This window comes from Corella eumyota, chromosome 5 (assembly GCF_963082875.1).
Source record: "Corella eumyota chromosome 5, kaCorEumy4.1, whole genome shotgun sequence".
In the NCBI taxonomy this organism is placed as follows: domain Eukaryota; kingdom Metazoa; phylum Chordata; class Ascidiacea; order Phlebobranchia; family Corellidae; genus Corella; species Corella eumyota.
The window spans coordinates 12,960,479-12,982,523 of record NC_137494.1 but is presented as its reverse complement, the minus strand read 5'-3'; the positions used below and the strand labels follow the sequence as shown (position 1 = coordinate 12,982,523).

Below are 22,045 nucleotides of genomic sequence, written 5' to 3'. Positions count from 1 at the left end.
AATTTTTGCAAAATGTTTTATCTTGAATGTTAGTTAGGCCAATGCGCGTCTAATAAAATACAAAATTTTAGGTTTTGAGATTTCATAAATTTTTAATAAAAGTTTCATAACTTTTATGAATATTAATATTTTCGAAAAATATTTTGTAAACACGGTAATTGGACCTGTGCGGTTCTAACACAACAATTATTTTTTGATTTAAAATTTGTTATTTTTTAAAAAAAAATTTGTATGCAATATCATTGGCCAAAAATATCACGTGACCTAATTAAACCCAAAATAAAAATTACCTCAAACTTTTGTTTTACTAAAAATTTTCGCGAAATGTTTTATCTTGAATGTTAGTTAGGCCAATGCGCGTCTAATAAAATACAAAATTTTAGGTTTTGAGATTTCATAAATTTTTAATAAAATTTTCATAACTTTTATGAATATTGATATTTTCGAAAAATATTTTGTAAACACGGTAATTGGACCTGTGCGGTTCTAACACAACAATTATTTTTTGATTTAAAATTTTTAATTTTTTTTTTTAAATTTGTATGCAATATCATTGGCAAAAAATATCACGTGACCTAATTAAACCCAAAATAAAAATTACCTCAAACTTTTGTTTTACTAAAAATTTTCGCAAAATGTTTTATCTTAAATGTTAGTTAGGCCAATGCGCGTCTAATAAAATACAAAATTTTAGGTTTTAAGATTTCATAAATTTTTAATAAAAGTTTCATAACTTTTATGAATATTAATATTTTCGAAAAATATTTTGTAAACACGGTAATTGGACCTGTGCGGTTCTAACACAACAATTATTTTTCGATTTAAAATTTTTTATTTTTTTTCAAAAAATTTGTATGCAATATCATTGGCCAAAAATATCACGTGACCTAATTAAACCCAAAATTAAAATTACCTCAAACTTTTGTTTTACTAAAAATTTTCGCGAAATGTTTTATCTTGAATGTTAGTTAGGCCAATGCGCGTCTAATAAAATACAAAATTTTAGGTTTTGAGATTTCATAAATTTTTAATAAAAGTTTCATAACTTTTATGAATATTAATATTTTCGAAAAATATTTTGTAAACACGGTAATTGGACCTGTGCGGTTCTAACACAACAATTATTTTTTGATTTAAAATTTGTTATTTTTAAAAAAAAAATTTGTATGCAATATCATTGGCCAAAAATATCACGTGACCTAATTAAACCCAAAATAAAAATTACCTCAAACTTTTGTTTTACTAAAAATTTTCGCAAAATGTTTTATCTTGAATGTTAGTTAGGCCAATGCGCGTCTAATAAAATACAAAATTTTAGGTTTTGAGATTTCATAAATTTTTAATAAAATTTTCATAACTTTTATGAATATTGATATTTTCGAAAAATATTTTGTAAACACGGTAATTGGACCTGTGCGGTTCTAACACAACAATTATTTTTTGATTTAAAATTTTTAATTTTTTTTTTTAAATTTGTATGCAATATCATTGGCAAAAAATATCACGTGACCTAATTAAACCCAAAATAAAAATTACCTCAAACTTTTGTTTTACTAAAAATTTTCGCAAAATGTTTTATCTTGAATGTTAGTTAGGCCAATGCGCGTCTAATAAAATACAAAATTTTAGGTTTTAAAATTTCATAAATTTTTAATAAAAGTTTCATAACTTTTATGAATATTAATATTTTCGAAAAATATTTTGTAAACACGGTAATTGGACCTGTGCGGTTCTAACACAACAATTATTTTTCGATTTAAAATTTTTTATTTTTTTTCAAAAAATTTGTATGCAATATCATTGGCCAAAAATATCACGTGACCTAATTAAACACAAAATAAAAATTACCTCAAACTTTTGTTTTACTGAAAATTTTCGCGAAATGTTTTATCTTGAATGTTAGTTAGGCCAATGCGCGTCTAATAAAATACAAAATTTTAGGTTTTGAAATTTCATAAATTTTTACTAAAAGTGTCATAACTTTTATGAATATTATTATTTTTGAAAAATATTATGTAAACACGGTATTTGGACCTGTGCGGTTCTAACACAACAAATATTTTTCGATTTAAAATTTGTTATTTTTAAAAAAAAAATTTGTATGCAATATCATTGGCCAAAAATATCACGTGACCTAATTAAACCCAAAATAAAAATTACCTCAAACTTTTGTTTTACTAAAAATTTTCGCGAAATGTTTTATCTTGAATGTTAGTTAGGCCAATGCGCGTCTAATAAAATACAAAATTTTAGGTTTTGAGATTTCATAAATTTTTAATAAAAGTTTCATAACTTTTATGAATATTAATATTTTCGAAAAATATTTTGTAAACACGGTAATTGGACCTGTGCAGTTCTAACACAACAATTATTTTTTGATTTAAAATTTTTTATTTTTTAAAAAAAAATTTGTATGCAATATCATTGGCCAAAAATATCACGTGACCTAATTAAACCCAAAATAAAAATTACCTCAAACTTTTGTTTTACTAAAAACTTTCGCAAAATGTTTTATCTTGAATGTTAGTTAGGCCAATGCGCGTCTAATAAAATACAAAATTTTAGGTTTTGAGATTTCATAAATTTTTAATAAAAGTTTCATAACTTTTATGAATATTAATATTTTCGAAAAATATTTTGTAAACACGGTAATTGGACCTGTGCGGTTCTAACACAACAATTATTTTTTGATTTAAAATTTGTTATTTTTTAAAAAAAAATTTGTATGCAATATCATTGGCCAAAAATATCACGTGACCTAATTAAACCCAAAATAAAAATTACCTCAAACTTTTGTTTTACTAAAATATTTCGCGAAATGTTTTATCTTGAATGTTAGTTAGGCCAATGCGCGTCTAATAAAATACAAAATTTTAGGTTTTGAGATTTCATAAATTTTTAATAAAAGTTTCATAACTTTTATGAATATTAATATTTTCGAAAAATATTTTGTAAACACGGTAATTGGACCTGTGCAGTTCTAACACAACAATTATTTTTTGATTTAAAATTTGTTATTTTTTAAAAAAAAATTTGTATGCAATATCATTGGCCAAAAATATCACGTGACCTAATTAAACCCAAAATAAAAATTACCTCAAACTTTTGTTTTACTAAAAACTTTTGCGAAATGTTTTATCTTGAATGTTAGTTAGGCCAATGCGCGTCTAATAAAATACAAAATTTTAGGTTTTGAGATTTCATAAATTTTTAATAAAAGTTTCATAACTTTTATGAATATTAATATTTTCGAAAAATATTTTGTAAACACGGTAATTGGACCTGTGCGGTTCTAACACAACAATTATTTTTTGATTTAAAATTTGTTATTTTTAAAAAAAAAATTTGTATGCAATATCATTGGCCAAAAATATCACGTGACCTAATTAAACCCAAAATAAAAATTACCTCAAACTTTTGTTTTATTAAAAATTTTCGCAAAATGTTTTATCTTGAATGTTAGTTAGGCCAATGCGCGTCTAATAAAATACAAAATTTTAGGTTTTGAGATTTCATAAATTTTTAATAAAATTTTCATAACTTTTATGAATATTGATATTTTCGAAAAATATTTTGTAAACACGGTAATTGGACCTGTGCGGTTCTAACACAACAATTATTTTTTGATTTAAAATTTGTTATTTTTTAAAAAAAAATTTGTATGCAATATCATTGGCCAAAAATATCACGTGACCTAATTAAACCCAAAATAAAAATTACCTCAAACTTTTGTTTTACTAAAAACTTTCGCGAAATGTTTTATCTTGAATGTTAGTTAGGCCAATGCGCGTCTAATAAAATACAAAATTTTAGGTTTTGAGATTTCATAAATTTTTAATAAAAGTTTCATAACTTTTATGAATATTAATATTTTCGAAAAATATTTTGTAAACACGGTAATTGGACCTGTGCGGTTCTAACACAACAATTATTTTTTGATTTAAAATTTGTTATTTTTTTAAAAAAAATTTGTATGCAATATCATTGGCCAAAAATATCACGTGACCTAATTAAACCCAAAATAAAAATTACCTCAAACTTTTGTTTTACTAAAAATTTTCGCAAAATGTTTTATCTTGAATGTTAGTTAGGCCAATGCGCGTCTAATAAAATACAAAATTTTAGGTTTTGAGATTTCATAAATTTTTAATAAAATTTTCATAACTTTTATGAATATTGATATTTTCGAAAAATATTTTGTAAACACGGTAATTGGACCTGTGCGGTTCTAACACAACAATTATTTTTCGATTTAAAATTTTTATTTTTTTTTTTAAAATTTGTATGCAATATCATTGGCAAAAAATATCACGTGACCTAATTAAACCCAAAATAAAAATTACCTCAAACTTTTGTTTTACTAAAAATTTTCGCAAAATGTTTTATCTTGAATGTTAGTTAGGCCAATGCGCGCCTAATAAAATACAAAATTTTAGGTTTTTAGATATCATAAATTTTTAATAAAATTTTCATAACTTTTATGAGTATTAATATTTTCGAAAAATATTTTGTAAACACGGTAATTGGACCTGTGCGGTTCTAACACAACAATTATTTTTCGATTTAAAATTTTTTATTTTTTTTCAAAAAATTTGTATGCAATATCATTGGCCAAAAATATCACGTGACCTAATTAAACCCAAAATAAAAATTACCTCAAACTTTTGTTTTACTGAAAATTTTTGCGAAATGTTTTATCTTGAATGTTAGTTAGGCCAATGCGCGTCTAATAAAATACAAAATTTTAGGTTTTGAGATTTCATAAATTTTTAATAAAAGTTTCATAACTTTTATGAATATTAATATTTTCGAAAAATATTTTGTAAACACGGTAATTGGACCTGTGCGGTTCTAACACAACAATTATTTTTCGATTTAAAATTTTTTATTTTTTTTCAAAAAATTTGTATGCAATATCATTGGCCAAAAATATCACGTGACCTAATTAAACCCAAAATAAAAATTACCTCAAACTTTTGTTTTACTAAAAATTTTCGCAAAATGTTTTATCTTGAATGTTAGTTAGGCCAATGCGCGTCTAATAAAATACAAAATTTTAGGTTTTGAGATTTCATAAATTTTTAATAAAATTTTCATAACTTTTATGAATATTGATATTTTCGAAAAATATTTTGTAAACACGGTAATTGGACCTGTGCGGTTCTAACACAACAATTATTTTTCGATTTAAAATTTTTATTTTTTTTTTTAAAATTTGTATGCAATATCATTGGCAAAAAATATCACGTGACCTAATTAAACCCAAAATAAAAATTACCTCAAACTTTTGTTTTACTAAAAATTTTCGCAAAATGTTTTATCTTGAATGTTAGTTAGGCCAATGCGCGCCTAATAAAATACAAAATTTTAGGTTTTTAGATATCATAAATTTTTAATAAAATTTTCATAACTTTTATGAGTATTAATATTTTCGAAAAATATTTTGTAAACACGGTAATTGGACCTGTGCGGTTCTAACACAACAATTATTTTTCGATTTAAAATTTTTTATTTTTTTTCAAAAAATTTGTATGCAATATCATTGGCCAAAAATATCACGTGACCTAATTAAACCCAAAATAAAAATTACCTCAAACTTTTGTTTTACTGAAAATTTTTGCGAAATGTTTTATCTTGAATGTTAGTTAGGCCAATGCGCGTCTAATAAAATACAAAATTTTAGGTTTTGAGATTTCATAAATTTTTAATAAAAGTTTCATAACTTTTATGAATATTAATATTTTCGAAAAATATTTTGTAAACACGGTAATTGGACCTGTGCGGTTCTAACACAACAATTATTTTTCGATTTAAAATTTTTTATTTTTTTTCAAAAAATTTGTATGCAATATCATTGGCCAAAAATATCACGTGACCTAATTAAACCCAAAATAAAAATTACCCCAAACTTTTGTTTTACTGAAAATTTTTGCGAAATGTTTTATCTTGAATGTTAGTTAGGCCAATGCGCGTCTAATAAAATACAAAATTTTAGGTTTTTAGATATCATAAATTTTTAATAAAATTTTCATAACTTTTATGAGTATTAATATTTTTGAAAAATATTTTGTAAACACGGTAATTGGACCTGTGCGGTTTTAACACAACAATTATTTTTCGATTTAAAATTTTTTATTTTTTTTCAAAAAATTTGTATGCAATATCATTGGCCAAAAATATCACGTGACCTAATTAAACCCAAAATAAAAATTACCTCAAACTTTTGTTTTACTGAAAATTTTTGCGAAATGTTTTATCTTGAATGTTAGTTAGGCCAATGCGCGTCTAATAAAATACAAAATTTTAGGTTTTGAGATTTCATAAATTTTTAATAAAAGTTTCATAACTTTTATGAATATTAATATTTTCGAAAAATATTTTGTAAACACGGTAATTGGACCTGTGCGGTTCTAACACAACAATTATTTTTCGATTTAAAATTTTTTATTTTTTTTCAAAAAATTTGTATGCAATATCATTGGCCAAAAATATCACGTGACCTAATTAAACCCAAAATAAAAATTACCTCAAACTTTTGTTTTACTGAAAATTTTTGCGAAATGTTTTATCTTGAATGTTAGTTAGGCCAATGCGCGTCTAATAAAATACAAAATTTTAGGTTTTTAGATATCATAAATTTTTAATAAAATTTTCATAACTTTTATGAGTATTAATATTTTTGAAAAATATTTTGTAAACACGGTAATTGGACCTGTGCGGTTCTAACACAACAATTATTTTTCGATTTAAAATTTTTTATTTTTTTTCAAAAAATTTGTATGCAATATCATTGGCCAAAAATATCACGTGACCTAATTAAACCCAAAATAAAAATTACCTCAAACTTTTGTTTTACTGAAAATTTTTGCGAAATGTTTTATCTTGAATGTTAGTTAGGCCAATGCGCGTCTAATAAAATACAAAATTTTAGGTTTTGAGATTTCATAAATTTTTAATAAAAGTTTCATAACTTTTATGAATATTAATATTTTCGAAAAATATTTTGTAAACACGGTAATTGGACCTGTGCGGTTCTAACACAACAATTATTTTTCGATTTAAAATTTTTTTGTTTTTTTCAAAAAATTTGTATGCAATATCATTGGCCAAAAATATCACGTGACCTAATTAAACCCAAAATAAAAATTACCCCAAACTTTTGTTTTACTGAAAATTTTTGCGAAATGTTTTATCTTGAATGTTAGTTAGGCCAATGCGCGTCTAATAAAATACAAAATTTTAGGTTTTGAGATTTCATAAATTTTTAATAAAAGTTTCATAACTTTTATGAATATTAATATTTTCGAAAAATATTTTGTAAACACGGTAATTGGACCTGTGCGGTTCTAACACAACAATTATTTTTTGATTTAAAATTTGTTATTTTTTAAAAAAAAATTTGTATGCAATATCATTGGCCAAAAATATCACGTGACCTAATTAAACCCAAAATAAAAATTACCTCAAACTTTTGTTTTACTAAAGATTTTCGCGAAATGTTTTATCTTGAATGTTAGTTAGGCCAATGCGCGTCTAATAAAATACAAAATTTTAGGTTTTGAGATTTCATAAATTTTTAATAAAATTTTCATAACTTTTATGAATATTGATATTTTCAAAAAATATTTTGTAAACACGGTAATTGGACCTGTGCGGTTCTAACACAACAATTATTTTTTGATTTAAAATTTTTAATTTTTTTTTTTAAATTTGTATGCAATATCATTGGCAAAAAATATCACGTGACCTAATTAAACCCAAAATAAAAATTACCTCAAACTTTTGTTTTACTAAAAATTTTCGCAAAATGTTTTATCTTAAATGTTAGTTAGGCCAATGCGCGTCTAATAAAATACAAAATTTTAGGTTTTAAGATTTCATAAATTTTTAATAAAAGTTTCATAACTTTTATGAATATTAATATTTTCGAAAAATATTTTGTAAACACGGTAATTGGACCTGTGCGGTTCTAACACAACAATTATTTTTCGATTTAAAATTTTTTATTTTTTTTTAAAAAATTTGTATGCAATATCATTGGCCAAAAATATCACGTGACCTAATTAAACCCAAAATAAAAATTACCCCAAACTTTTGTTTTACTGAAAATTTTTGCGAAATGTTTTATCTTGAATGTTAGTTAGGCCAATGCGCGTCTAATAAAATATAATATTTTAGGTTTTGAGATTTCATAAATTTTTAATAAAAGTTTCATAACTTTTATGAATATTAATATTTTCGAAAAATATTTTGTAAACACGGTAATTGGACCTGTGCTGTTCTAACACATTAATTATTTTTCGATTTAAAATTTTTTATTTTTTTCAAAAAATTTGTATGCAATATCATTGGCCAAAAATATCACGTGACCTAATGAAAACCAAAACAAAAATTACCTCAAACTTTTGTTTTACTAAAAATTTTCGCGAAATGTTTTATCTTGAATGTTAGTTAGCCCAATGCGCGTCTAATAAAATACAAAATTTTAGGTTTTGAGATTTCATAAATTTTTAATAAAAGTTTCATAACTTTTATGAATATTAATATTTTCGAAAAATATTTTGTAAACACGGTAATTGGACCTGTGCGGTTCTAACACAACAATTATTTTTTGATTTAAAATTTTTGATTTTTTTTTTAAAAATTTGTATGCAATCTCTTTGGCCAAAAATATCACGTGACCTAATTAAACCCAAAATAAAAATTATCTCAAACTTTTGTTCTACTCAAAATTTTCGCAAAATGTTTTATCTTGAATGTTAGTTAGGCCAATGCGCGCCTAATTAAATATAAAATTTCAGATTTTGAGATTTCATAAATTTTTAATAAAAGTTTCTTAACTTTTATGAATATTAATATTTTCGAAAAATATTTTGTAAACACGGTAATTGGACCTGTGCAGTTCTAACACAACAATTATTTTTCGATTTAAAATTTTTTATTTTTTTTCAAAAAATTTGTATGCAATATCATTGGCCAAAAATATCACGTGACCTAATTAAACCCAAAATAAAAATTACCTCAAACTTTTGTTTTACTGTAAATTTTCGCGAAATGTTTTATCTTGAATGTTAGTTAGGCCAATGCGCGCCTAATAAAATACAAAATTTTAGGTTTTTAGATATCATAAATTTTTAATAAAATTTTCATAACTTTTATGAGTATTAATATTTTCGAAAAATATTTTGTAAACACGGTAATTGGACCTGTGCGGTTCTAACACAACAATTATTTTTCGATTTAAAATTTGTTATTTTTTTTCAAAAAATTTGTATGCAATATCATTGGCCAAAAATATCACGTGACCTAATTAAACCCAAAATAAAAATTACCTCAAACTTTTGTTTTACTGAAAATTTTTGCGAAATGTTTTATCTTGAATGTTAGTTAGGCCAATGCGCGTCTAATAAAATACAAAATTTTAGGTTTTGAGATTTTATAAATTTTTAATAAAAGTTTCATAACTTTTATGAATATTAATATTTTCGAAAAATATTTTGTAAACACGGTAATTGGACCTGTGCGGTTCTAACACAGCAATTATTTTTCGATTTAAAATTTTTTATTTTTTTTCAAAAAATTTGTATGCAATATCATTGGCCAAAAATATCACGTGACCTAATTAAACCCAAAATAAAAATTACCCCAAACTTTTGTTTTACTGAAAATTTTTGCGAAATGTTTTATCTTGAATGTTAGTTAGGCCAATGCGCGTCTAATAAAATACAAAATTTTAGGTTTTTAGATATCATAAATTTTTAATAAAATTTTCATAACTTTTATGAGTATTAATATTTTCGAAAAATATTTTGTAAACACGGTAATTGGACCTGTGCGGTTCTAACACAACAATTATTTTTCGATTTAAAATTTTTTATTTTTTTTCAAAAAATTTGTATGCAATATCATTGGCCAAAAATATCACGTGACCTAATTAAACCCAAAATAAAAATTACCCCTAACTTTTGTTTTACTGAAAATTTTTGCGAAATGTTTTATCTTGAATGTTAGTTAGGCCAATGCGCGTCTAATAAAATACAAAATTTTAGGTTTTGAGATTTCATAAATTTTTAATAAAAGTTTCATAACTTTTATGAATATTAATATTTTCGAAAAATATTTTGTAAACACGGTAATTGGACCTGTGCGGTTCTAACACAACAATTATTTTTCGATTTAAAATTTTTTATTTTTTTTCAAAAAATTTGTATGCAATATCATTGGCCAAAAATATCACGTGACCTAATTAAACCCAAAATAAAAATTACCCCAAACTTTTGTTTTACTGAAAATTTTTGCGAAATGTTTTATCTTGAATGTTAGTTAGGCCAATGCGCGTCTAATAAAATATAATATTTTAGGTTTTGAGATTTCATAAATTTTTAATAAAAGTTTCATAACTTTTATGAATATTAATATTTTCGAAAAATATTTTGTAAACACGGTAATTGGACCTGTGCTGTTCTAACACATTAATTATTTTTCGATTTAAAATTTTTTATTTTTTTTAAAAAATTTGTATGCAATATCATTGGCCAAAAATATCACGTGACCTAATGAAAACCAAAACAAAAATTACCTCAAACTTTTGTTTTACTAAAAATTTTCGCGAAATGTTTTATCTTGAATGTTAGTTAGCCCAATGCGCGTCTAATAAAATACAAAATTTTAGGTTTTGAGATTTCATAAATTTTTAATAAAAATTTTCATAACTTTTATGAATATTAATATTTTTGAAAAATATTTTGTAAACACGGTAAATGGACCTGTGCGGTTCTAACACAACAATTATTTTTTGATTTAAAATTTTTGATTTTTTTTTAAAAATTTGTATGCAATCTCTTTGGCCAAAAATATCACGTGACCTAATTAAACCCAAAATAAAAATTATCTCAAACTTTTGTTCTACTCAAAATTTTCGCGAAATGTTTTATCTTGAATGTTAGTTAGGCCAATGCGCGCCTAATTAAATATAAAATTTCAGATTTTGAGATTTCATAAATTTTTAATAAAAGTTTCTTAACTTTTATGAATATTAATATTTTCGAAAAATATTTTGTAAACACGGTAATTGGACCTGTGCAGTTCTAACACAACAATTATTTTTCGATTTAAAATTTTTTATTTTTTTTGAAAAAATTTGTATGCAATATCATTGGCCAAAAATATCACGTGACCTAATAAAACCCAAAATAAAAATTACCTCAAACTTTTGTTTTACTGAAAATTTTCGCGAAATGTTTTATCTTGAATGTTAGTTAGGCCAATGCACGTCTAATAAAATATAAAATTTTAAGTTTTGAGATTTCATAAATTTTTAATAAAAGTTTCATAACTTTTATGAATATTAATATTTTCGAAAAATATTTTGTAAACACGGTAATTGGACCTGTGCGGTTCTAACAAAACAATTATTTTTCGATTTAAAATTTTTTATTTTTTTTCAAAAAATTTGTATGCAATATCATTGGCCAAAAATATCACGTGACCTAATTAAACCCAAAATAAAAATTACCCCAAACTTTTGTTTTACTGAAAATTTTTGCGAAATGTTTTATCTTGAATGTTAGTTAGGCCAATGCGCGTCTAATAAAATACAATATTTTAGGTTTTGAGATTTCATAAATTTTTAATAAAAGTTTCATAACTTTTAAGAATATTAATATTTTCGAAAAATATTTTGTAAACACGGTAATTGGACCTGTGCGGTTCTAACACATTAATTATTTTTCGATTTAAAATTTTTTATTTTTTTTCAAAAAATTTGTATGCAATATCATTGGCCAAAAATATCACGTGACCTAATGAAAACCAAAACAAAAATTATCTCAAACTTTTGTTTTACTAAAATTTTTCGCGAAATGTTTTATCTTGAATGTTAGTTAGCCCAATGCGCGTCTAATAAAATACAAAATTTTAGGTTTTGAGATTTCATAAATTGTTAATAAAAGTTTCATAACTTTTATGAATATTAATATTTTCGAAAAATATTTTGTAAACACGGTAATTGGACCTGTGCGGTTCTAACACAACAATTATTTTTTGATTTAAAATTTTTTATTTTTTTTTTTTAAATTTGTATGCAATCTCTTTGGCCAAAAATATCACGTGACCTAATTAAACCCAAAATAAAAATTATCTCAAACTTTTGTTCTACTCAAAATTTTTGCAAAATGTTTTATCTTGAATGTTAGTTAGGCCAATGCGCGCCTAATTAAATATAAAATTTCAGATTTTGAGATTTCATAAATTTTTAATAAAAGTTTCTTAACTTTTATGAATATTAATATTTTCGAAAAATATTTTGTAAACACGGTAATTGGACCTGTGCAGTTCTAACACAACAATTATTTTTCGATTTAAAATTTTTTATTTTTTTTCAAAAAATTTGTATGCAATATCATTGGCAAAAAATATCACGTAACTTAATTAAACCCAAAATAAAAATTACCTCAAACTTTTGTTTTACTGAAAATTTTCGCGAAATGTTTTATTTTGAATGTTAGTTAGGCCAATGCGCGTCTAATAAAATACAAAATTTTAGGTTTTGAGATTTCATAAACTTTTAATAAAAGTTTCATAACTTTTATGAATATTAATATTTTTGAAAAATATTTTGTAAACACGGTAATTGGACCTGTGCGGTTCTAACACAACAATTATTTTTCGATTTAAAATTTTTTATTTTTTTTCAAAAAATTTGTATGCAATATCATTGGCCAAAAGTATCACGTGACCTAATGAAACCCAAAATAAAAATTACCTCAAACTTTTGTTTTACTGAAAATTTTCGCGAAATGTTTTATCTTGAATGTTAGTTAGGCCAATGCACGTCTAATAAAATACAAAATTTTAGGTTTTGAGATTTCATAAATTTTTAATAAAAGTTTCATAACTTTTATGAATATTAATATTTTCGAAAAATATTTTGTAAACACGGTAATTGGACCTGTGCGGTTCTAACACAACAATTATTTTTCGATTTAAAATTTTTTATTTTTTTTCAAAAAATTTGTATGCAATATCATTGGCCAAAAATATCACGTGACCTAATAAAACCCAAAATAAAAATTACCTCAAACTTTTGTTTTACTGAAAATTTTCGCGAAATGTTTTATCTTGGATGTTAGTTAGGCCAATGCACGTCTAATAAAATATAAAATTTTAGGTTTTGAGATTTCATAAATTTTTAATAAAAGTTTCATAACTTTTATGAATATTAATATTTTCGAAAAATATTTTGTAAACACGGTAATTGGACCTGTGCAGTTCTAACACAACAATTATTTTTCGATTTAAAATTTTTTATTTTTTTCAAAAAATTTGTATGCAATATCATTGGCCAAAAATATCACGTGACCTAATTAAACCCAAAATAAAAATTACCCCAAACTTTTGTTTTACTGAAAATTTTTGCGAAATGTTTTATCTTGAATGTTAGTTAGGCCAATGCGCGTCTAATAAAATACAATATTTTAGGTTTTGAGATTTCATAAATTTTTAATAAAAGTTTCATAACTTTTAAGAATATTAATATTTTCGAAAAATATTTTGTAAACACGGTAATTGGACCTGTGCGGTTCTAACACATTAATTATTTTTCGATTTAAAATTTTTTATTTTTTTTCAAAAAATTTGTATGCAATATCATTGGCCAAAAATATCACGTGACCTAATGAAAACCAAAACAAAAATTACCTCAAACTTTTGTTTTACTAAAAATTTTCGCGAAATGTTTTATCTTGAATGTTAGTTAGGCCAATGCGCGCCTAATTAAATATAAAATTTCAGATTTTGAGATTTCATAAATTTTTAATAAAAGTTTCTTAACTTTTATGAATATTAATATTTTCGAAAAATATTTTGTAAACACGGTAATTGGACCTGTGCAGTTCTAACACAACAATTATTTTTCGATTTAAAATTTTTTATTTTTTTTCAAAAAATTTGTATGCAATATCATTGGCAAAAAATATCACGTAACTTAATTAAACCCAAAATAAAAATTACCTCAAACTTTTGTTTTACTGAAAATTTTCGCGAAATGTTTTATCTTGAATGTTAGTTAGGCCAATGCGCGTCTAATAAAATACAAAATTTTAGGTTTTGAAATTTCATAAACTTTTAATAAAAGTTTCATAACTTTTATGAATATTAATATTTTTGAAAAATATTTTGTAAACACGGTAATTGGACCTGTGCGGTTCTAACACAACAATTATTTTTCGATTTAAAATTTTTTATTTTTTTTCAGAAAATTTGTATGCAATATCATTGGCCAAAAGTATCACGTGACCTAATGAAACCCAAAATAAAAATTACCTCAAACTTTTGTTTTACTGAAAATTTTCGCGAAATGTTTCATCTTGAATGTTAGTTAGGCCAATGCACGTCTAATAAAATACAAAATTTTAGGTTTTGAGATTTCATAAATTTTTAATAAAAGTTTCATAACTTTTATGAATATTAATATTTTCGAAAAATATTTTGTAAACACGGTAATTGGACCTGTGCGGTTCTAACACAACAATTATTTTTCGATTTAAAATTTTTTATTTTTTTTCAAAAAATTTGTATGCAATATCATTGGCAAAAAATATCACGTAACTTAATTAAACCCAAAATAAAAATTACCTCAAACTTTTGTTTTACTGAAAATTTTCGCGAAATGTTTTATCTTGAATGTTAGTTAGGCCAATGCGCGTCTAATAAAATACAAAATTTTAGGTTTTGAGATTTCATAAACTTTTAATAAAAGTTTCATAACTTTTATGAATATTAATATTTTTGAAAAATATTTTGTAAACACGGTAATTGGACCTGTGCGGTTCTAACACAACAATTATTTTTCGATTTAAAATTTTTTATTTTTTTTCAAAAAATTCGTATGCAATATCATTGGCCAAAAGTATCACGTGTCCTAATTAAACCCAAAATAAAAATTACCTCAAACTTTTGTTTTACTGAAAATTTTCGCGAAATGTTTCATCTTGAATGTTAGTTAGGCCAATGCACGTCTAATAAAATACAAAATTTTAGGTTTTGAGATTTCATAAATTTTTAATAAAAGTTTCATAACTTTTATGAATATTAATATTTTCGAAAAATATTTTGTAAACACGGTAATTGGATCTGTGCGGTTCTAACACAACAATTATTTCTCGATTTAAAATTTTTTATTTTTTTTCAAAAAATTTGTATGCAATATCATTGGCCAAAAATATCACGTGACCTAATAAAACCCAAAATAAAAATTACCTCAAACTTTTGTTTTACTGAAAATTTTCGCGAAATGTTTTATCTTGAATGTTAGTTAGGCCAATGCACGTCTAATAAAATATAAAATTTTAGGTTTTGAGATTTCATAAATTTTTATTAAAAGTTTCTTAACTTTTATGAATATTAATATTTTCGAAAAATATTTTGTAAATACGGTAATTGGACCTGTGCGGTTCTAACACAACAATTATTTTTCGATTTAAAATTTTTTATTTTTTTTCAAAAAATTTGTATGCAATATCATTGGCCAAAAATATCACGTGACCTAATTAAACCCAAAATAAAAATTACCTTAAACTTTTGTTTTACTAAAAATTTTTGCGAAATGTTTTATCTTGAATGTTAGTTAGGCCAATGCGCATCTAATAAAATACAAAATTTTAGGTTTTGAGATTTCATAAATTTTTAATAAAAGTTTCATAACTTTTATGAATATTAATATTTTTGAAAAATATTTTGTAAACACGGTAATTGGACCTGAGCGGTTCTAACACAACAATTATTTTTCTACTTAAATTTTTTATTTTTTTTCAGAAAATTTGTATGCAATATTATTGGCCAAAAATATCACGTGACCTAATGAAAACCAAAACAAAAATTACCTCAAACTTTTGTTTTACTAAAAATTTTCGCAAAATGTTTTATCTTGAATGTTAGTTAGCCCAATGCGCGTCTAATAAAATACAAAATTTTAGGTTTTGAGATTTCATAAATTTTTAATAAAAGTTTCATAACTTTTATGAATATTAATATTTTCGAAAAATATTTTGTAAACACGGTAATTGGACCTGTGCGGTTCTAACACAACAATTATTTTTCGATTTAAAATTTGTTATTTTTTAAAAAAAAATTTGTATGCAATACCATTGGCCAAAAATATCACGTGACCTAATGAAACCCAAAATAAAAATTACCTCAAACTTTTGTTTTACTGAAAATTTTCGCAAAATGTTTTATCTTGAATGTTAGTTAGGCCAATGCACGTCTAATAAAATACAAAATTTTAGGTTTTAAGATTTCATAAATTTTTATTAAAAGTTTCTTAACTTTTATGAATATTAATATTTTCGAAAAATATTTTGTAAACACGGTAATTGGACCTGTGCGGTTCTAACACAACAATTATTTTTTGATTTAAAATTTTTTATTTATTTTTTTAAAATTTGTATGCAATATCATTGGCCAAAAATATCACGTGACCTAAATAAACCCAAAATAAAAACTACATCAAACTTTTGTTTTACTGAAAATTTTCGCAAAATGGTTTATCTTGAATTTAAGTTAACCCAATGCGCATTTATTAAAACTTAAAATTTTGATTTTTGAGTAACAGCATTTGATATAAAATATGCTCATAACTTTTATGAATATTAATATTTTTAAATAATATTCCTAAAAAAAGTTTATTAGGCGACTGGGGTTATTAAAGTAAATGGAATTTAAAATTTAAAAAAAAAATATCGAAAAGTTTTGTAACTATTAAGAAACAAGACTTTTTATGATGTTGCTCACCTGGTATTTGCTTTATCTTTTAAAATGTTAAAATTTTTTTTTTTGATACATTTTTTTTATTTTGTTATTATGTACGCAGAATTGCAGTTGTCCTTGCATAACCATAGTGGCCTAGTGAATAAGGCTAAAGCGTAGCGATCTTGCATGCCGGGTTTGAATCCCACTGATATACGATGCATTTCCAGACTTTTGATTTTATTAAAAAAATATGAATCTAATAATTAATGCATATAAAGTCACAAGGTAGCTTGATATGAAAATTAGTCAAAACAAAAATTTGCCCTAACTTTATTGTTTTTAATTTTTTTTTTGGGGGGAATTTTTTTATCTTGAATTTAAGTTAACCCAATGCACATTTATTGAAACTTAAAATTTTGATTTTTGAGAAACAGCATTTGATATAAAATATGCCCATAACTTTTATGAATATTAATATTTTTAAATAATATTTCTAAAAAAAGTTTATTAGGCGACTGGGGTTATTAAAGTAAAAGGAATTTAAAATTTGAAAAAAAAAATTATCGAAAATTTTTGTACTAATCTACATATGTGTATTAGGTCAAAGGGTCACTTTATACGAAGATTAGTCGAAACAAAAATTTGCTCTTATTTTTTTGTTTTTAAATTTTTTCGCAAATTTTTTTATCTTGAATTTAAGTTAACCTAATGCGCATTTATTAAAACATAAAATTTTGATTTTTGAAAAACAACATTTGATATAAAATATGCTCATAACTTTTATGAATATTAATATTTTTGAATAATATTCCTAAAAAAAGTTTATTAGGCGACTGGGGTTATTAAAGTAAAAGGAATTTAAAATTAAAAAAAAAAAATTATCGAAAATTTTTGTACCAAAATAGATATGCGTATTAGGTTATAGGGTCACGTGGTACGAAAATTAGTCGAAACAAAAATTTGCCCTAATTTTTTTGTTTTTAATTTTTTTTGCGAATTTCTTTATCTTGAATTTAAGTTAACCCAATGCGCATTCATTAAAACTTAAAATTTTGATTTTTAAGAAACAGCAATTTATATAAAATATGCTCTTAACTTTTATAATTATTAATATTTTTGAATAATATTCCTAAAATTAGTTCATTAGGCGACTGGGGTTATTATAGTAAAAGGAATTTAAAATTTGAAAAAAAAAAATTATCGAAAATTTTTGTACCAATCTACATATGCGTATTAGGTTATAGGGTCACGTGGTTCGAAAATTAGTCGAAACAAAAATTTGCTCTAATTTTTTTGTTTTTAATTTTTTTTGCGAATTTCTTTATCTTGAATTTAAGTTAACCCAATGCGCATTTATTAAAACTTAAAATTTTGATTTTTGAGAAACAGCAATTTATATGAAATATGCTCATAACTTTTATAATTATCAATATTTTTGAATAATATTCCTAAAATAATTTCATTAGGCGACTGGGGTTATGATAGTATAAAGAATTTAAAATTTGAAAAAAAAATGCTTAACCGTATTAAAATGCTTAACCATATTACCTGCAACAGCAAGTTGCTACCGGTATTTGCACCAAACATCTATATCACACAGAATTAATTAAATAACAAGTTAGCGTGAACACAGGCTCAACTATCAGAGTTTATACAACTGAGTTACCCACATTTGGGGTAATCGGAGAGGTCACCTCTGTCGAAGTGCAATAACTGAGCTTCGCCCTGGGCCCACTGACTGCATGATCACAGTGAAGAACCTCATCAGGTAACTATGCCGCGTTAACCGCAATCAGACGGCTGCCTCATGAATTATAACTTTCCATTTGTGGTGCTTGCGCAAATATTCTCTAAAAATTAAACAGGTTTTTATATTATTTTTTTTAATTAAAAAATATACGCTACAGTGGCATATAACGGTCATGACATTCCATTACTAGCTGAAAGAAATCGGATTTAAGCCTAACCAACAAAGCAACACTTTTCGCTTTTATTCTGACGTTTTGCGTATAGCTTAAGAATAAATGTATATTGCTTAACTAGATTACCTGCAACAGCAAGTTGGTACCGGCATTTGCACCAAACATATATATCACACAGAATTAATTAAATAAAAAGTTAGCGCGAAAACAGGGACCACTATCAGAAATTTTACGACCGAATTACCCACATTTGGGGTAATCGCAGAGGTCAGCTCAGTCAAATTGCAATAACTGAGCTTCTCTCTGGCCCCACTGCCTACCCTCATCAGGTAAGTATGCCGCATTCATCGCATTCGGACAGCTGCCACAGGAACTATAACTTCCCATTTGTGGTGCTTGTGCAAATATTCTCTAAAAATTAAACAGGTTTTTATGTTATTTTTTTATAAATTGGAAAATAGACACTGCAGTGGCGTATATATTTTAGAAAAATTTATTTTTTTTGCTTTTTATGTTTAAGTTATTTGTTGTTTAGTTTCTTATTAATGTTGCTGGTGTCAGTGTGTCTTCTAATTACAGTTTATATTTATTTTTGACGTCCCCCTTGCCATATTAAACAACAATTTTAATGTTGTTTACATTACATTGTTTATATATTGATCTTGTAGCTGATATAAGACAACAGGGGTCATGATATTTTCCAAAATCAAATAATTATTATATTTTCTTATAGTAATTAGAAAATCGCAAAATACAACAAGATATGAGTAGAAGTATTGAAATTTAATTTCCATAAAAGATAAACAATCGTATTTACATTTACATTATTATTATTATGCAACTTCCAACGAACTTATAAAAAAACAAAGTTTGTTAAAGGTATAAAAAAACATTAAATGCTTGTATAGTTAAGTGAATTATTAAAGGCACCTATAAGTTGTTGCATAATTAAAAGTGCATGTATTAATATAACAAGCAAAAATAAAATTGGCTTAGTTATTGAATTTGGTCAGGTTTCCCATAAAAAAGAAGGCAAAATTTACTTTGTTATTCGTTTTGTTAAAAAAATGTTTCAATTATTAACAAATATTTAAATAAGTGCGAAACAATGAATATAATAAAACTAAAATTAGTAAATAAAAAGATTACAAATGCAAAATGAACTTTTTATCGAAATTGATTGCCGTTGATTAATTTTCAGTGATTAAACCTTGAAGAATGAACAAAAAAGGCGGACAATTAAAACAATAAAAAAAAACTTTGAAACTTGATAGATAAAAAACAACCCAAACTCATAAATATAACAACTTTTTACAAGACTTCGTCTAACACACAGCGTTAAGTTATCGTTTTTTAGTTTGTTTTAAGAACAGAAAAAAAGTCAAACATTTTCCAAATCGGAAACATCGACTTTGACTTTTACAAACAAAGTGTCTCCTGTGACGTAGCTGCTTCCGTCTATGACGTGTTGAGCCACAAAAAGAGGACAACCGGATGCGATGTTCATGTCCGATTGTGGTTTCTTGAATGAAGAAGATGAAGGATCGGGTTGGAATGTATTCAAGAGATGGCAGCGGTCTGGTGACTGATCCATAAGCATCAAAGTCACCTGAGAAACATGTTTTTATGTTTAATAATCTTTGACGAGTTATAAGCAACTAATTTGCCAGGCATATCACTTTTCTAATACTTACTCGTAAGCCCATATACTAGTTGATAAGTTACTTCAAAATAGAGTAATATTAACAAATGTTATAGGCTAGACCAGGTATAAAACGACCAAAACTTTGATTACATATTAATTATTTTATTTGTTTTACCTTCTGTCTGAATGGCCATGGCAGAAGAGCGTCGTATTCTCCCTTCATAACAACAAAGAACAAAGATATGTGAGTGCCTTGACCTGTTACAAAATACATATACAATAAAAAAAAACATAAAAAAAATTTCTTTTAGAAAAAAGATAAAATTGTTTATAATACACCAAACAATTATATTTTTGTAATTTTACCCATTCCGTCTCCGTTAAGATAAATCCTGGCACACATTTTATATCCATATTTACTTGTGTAGAAAGGTTGAGAATAAAGCGACAAAGATCGACCACTGATAGCTACCCATTTTTTTCTTTGATAATCTTCAATTTTCCAAATCAAAGTGCAATTGTAACTAGGGTTTTCTATAGCCTAAGTAAACCCCCCAAAAAATTATAACTAACTAATGTTCACGTTTTTATTGTTCACGTTTTTTATTTTTATTTTTTTTTAATATTCACATTTTTATTTAAAACATAATTATGATTTTTTACCTGAAATCCCAAATCTCTTCCAGAAATGATGTTGTCATAAAGGGGTAAATATCTTGGTAAAGTGTCAACCCAATGTCTTAAGTTTTCTAATAGATAATCACAAAAACGTTAATTTTTTGTAATTTTAATTTTTTGTAAAAAGCATTTTATTATTACCGTCAGATGACGCTGTAATGTAGTCAGCATTACAAAATACACGGCGAACGGTTAATTCCCCTCTTTGCGTAACTTGTATGGGAAATGGGGCCATTATATCAAATGGATTCTGTTTAGTAAAAAATTGTAAATGATTAAAATTACTTTAAGTTTTTTTTTCTTATGCTTTACGTAGTTTAATAAAAAGAATATGTGAACATCTATAACAATTAAAAAAAAAAAAAAAAATTTTTTACCTCTTCAATGATTTGCATTTTGTTGTTTTGTAATATTTAACACTTTTTTTATATTTTTTCTCTGTAAAATTACAAAATTTTTTTTTATTTTTAAACGCAAACAACGAAATGTGCACTGCATTTCTACGCGAACTACCTTCCTTTTACCAGTATTCTCTCCGTTTACGCAAACTATTCGCTACGAGAACAACCTAACGTTGATTACCAAACAAATTCTTCTCGAAAACTAACAAACTCCCTTTTACCAGTCTCTCCGTTTACGCAAATTATTCGTCTACGCGTACTACTTTACGTCGATTACGCAGCAAATTCTCCTCGAAAACTAATAAACTCCTTTTTTTATCGGCAATACACTATGTTGTACAAAGGCAGAGCTATTTGATTTCAGTTTAAATCAGGTGAGCGAAGAGACCTAATTCTTTTTAAATGATATATGGTGTCAGTAACATAGTCCACTTAACTTAAAATATCCCTTTAACATAACTTTAAATACCATTGTTGTTTATGCACAGCTTGTTACAACAAAAATAAAATAAAAAAAAACTGCCAAACAATTGGGAAAATTTTAATATGCGATGATTTTTCTTAATTAAAGTTTTTTTCCGAATAATTAAAACACACTGAATGATACTTTATTCCTCATGCAATTTAAAATTTAAAAAAATTAGGTTTAG

The 22,045-nt window shown here is 24.9% G+C and overlaps 1 protein-coding gene, 1 non-coding gene and 1 pseudogene across 2 annotated transcripts; all 3 read right to left on the bottom strand.

The window, feature by feature from the left end:
* Positions 1 to 18,361: 18,361 nt before the first annotated feature.
* Positions 18,362 to 18,525, bottom strand: LOC145753987 (U1 spliceosomal RNA). Its single transcript, XR_014283902.1, has one exon. It is a non-coding gene; the product is annotated as a U1 spliceosomal RNA (small nuclear RNA).
* Positions 18,526 to 18,864: 339 nt separating this feature from the next.
* On the bottom strand, positions 18,865 to 19,008 carry LOC145753999 (U1 spliceosomal RNA; annotated as a pseudogene).
* Positions 19,009 to 20,052: 1,044 nt separating this feature from the next.
* Positions 20,053 to 21,389, bottom strand: LOC145753524 (TNF receptor-associated factor 3-like). The gene is made up of 6 exons (XM_082569929.1): positions 21,372 to 21,389; positions 21,136 to 21,244; positions 20,980 to 21,065; positions 20,683 to 20,857; positions 20,492 to 20,574; positions 20,053 to 20,280 (listed from the first exon to the last, which is right to left on the bottom strand). The coding sequence occupies exons 1-6, from the start codon at positions 21,387 to 21,389 to the stop codon at positions 20,053 to 20,055; spliced, it is 699 nt and encodes a 232-aa protein (XP_082426055.1).
* Positions 21,390 to 22,045: the final 656 nt, after the last annotated feature.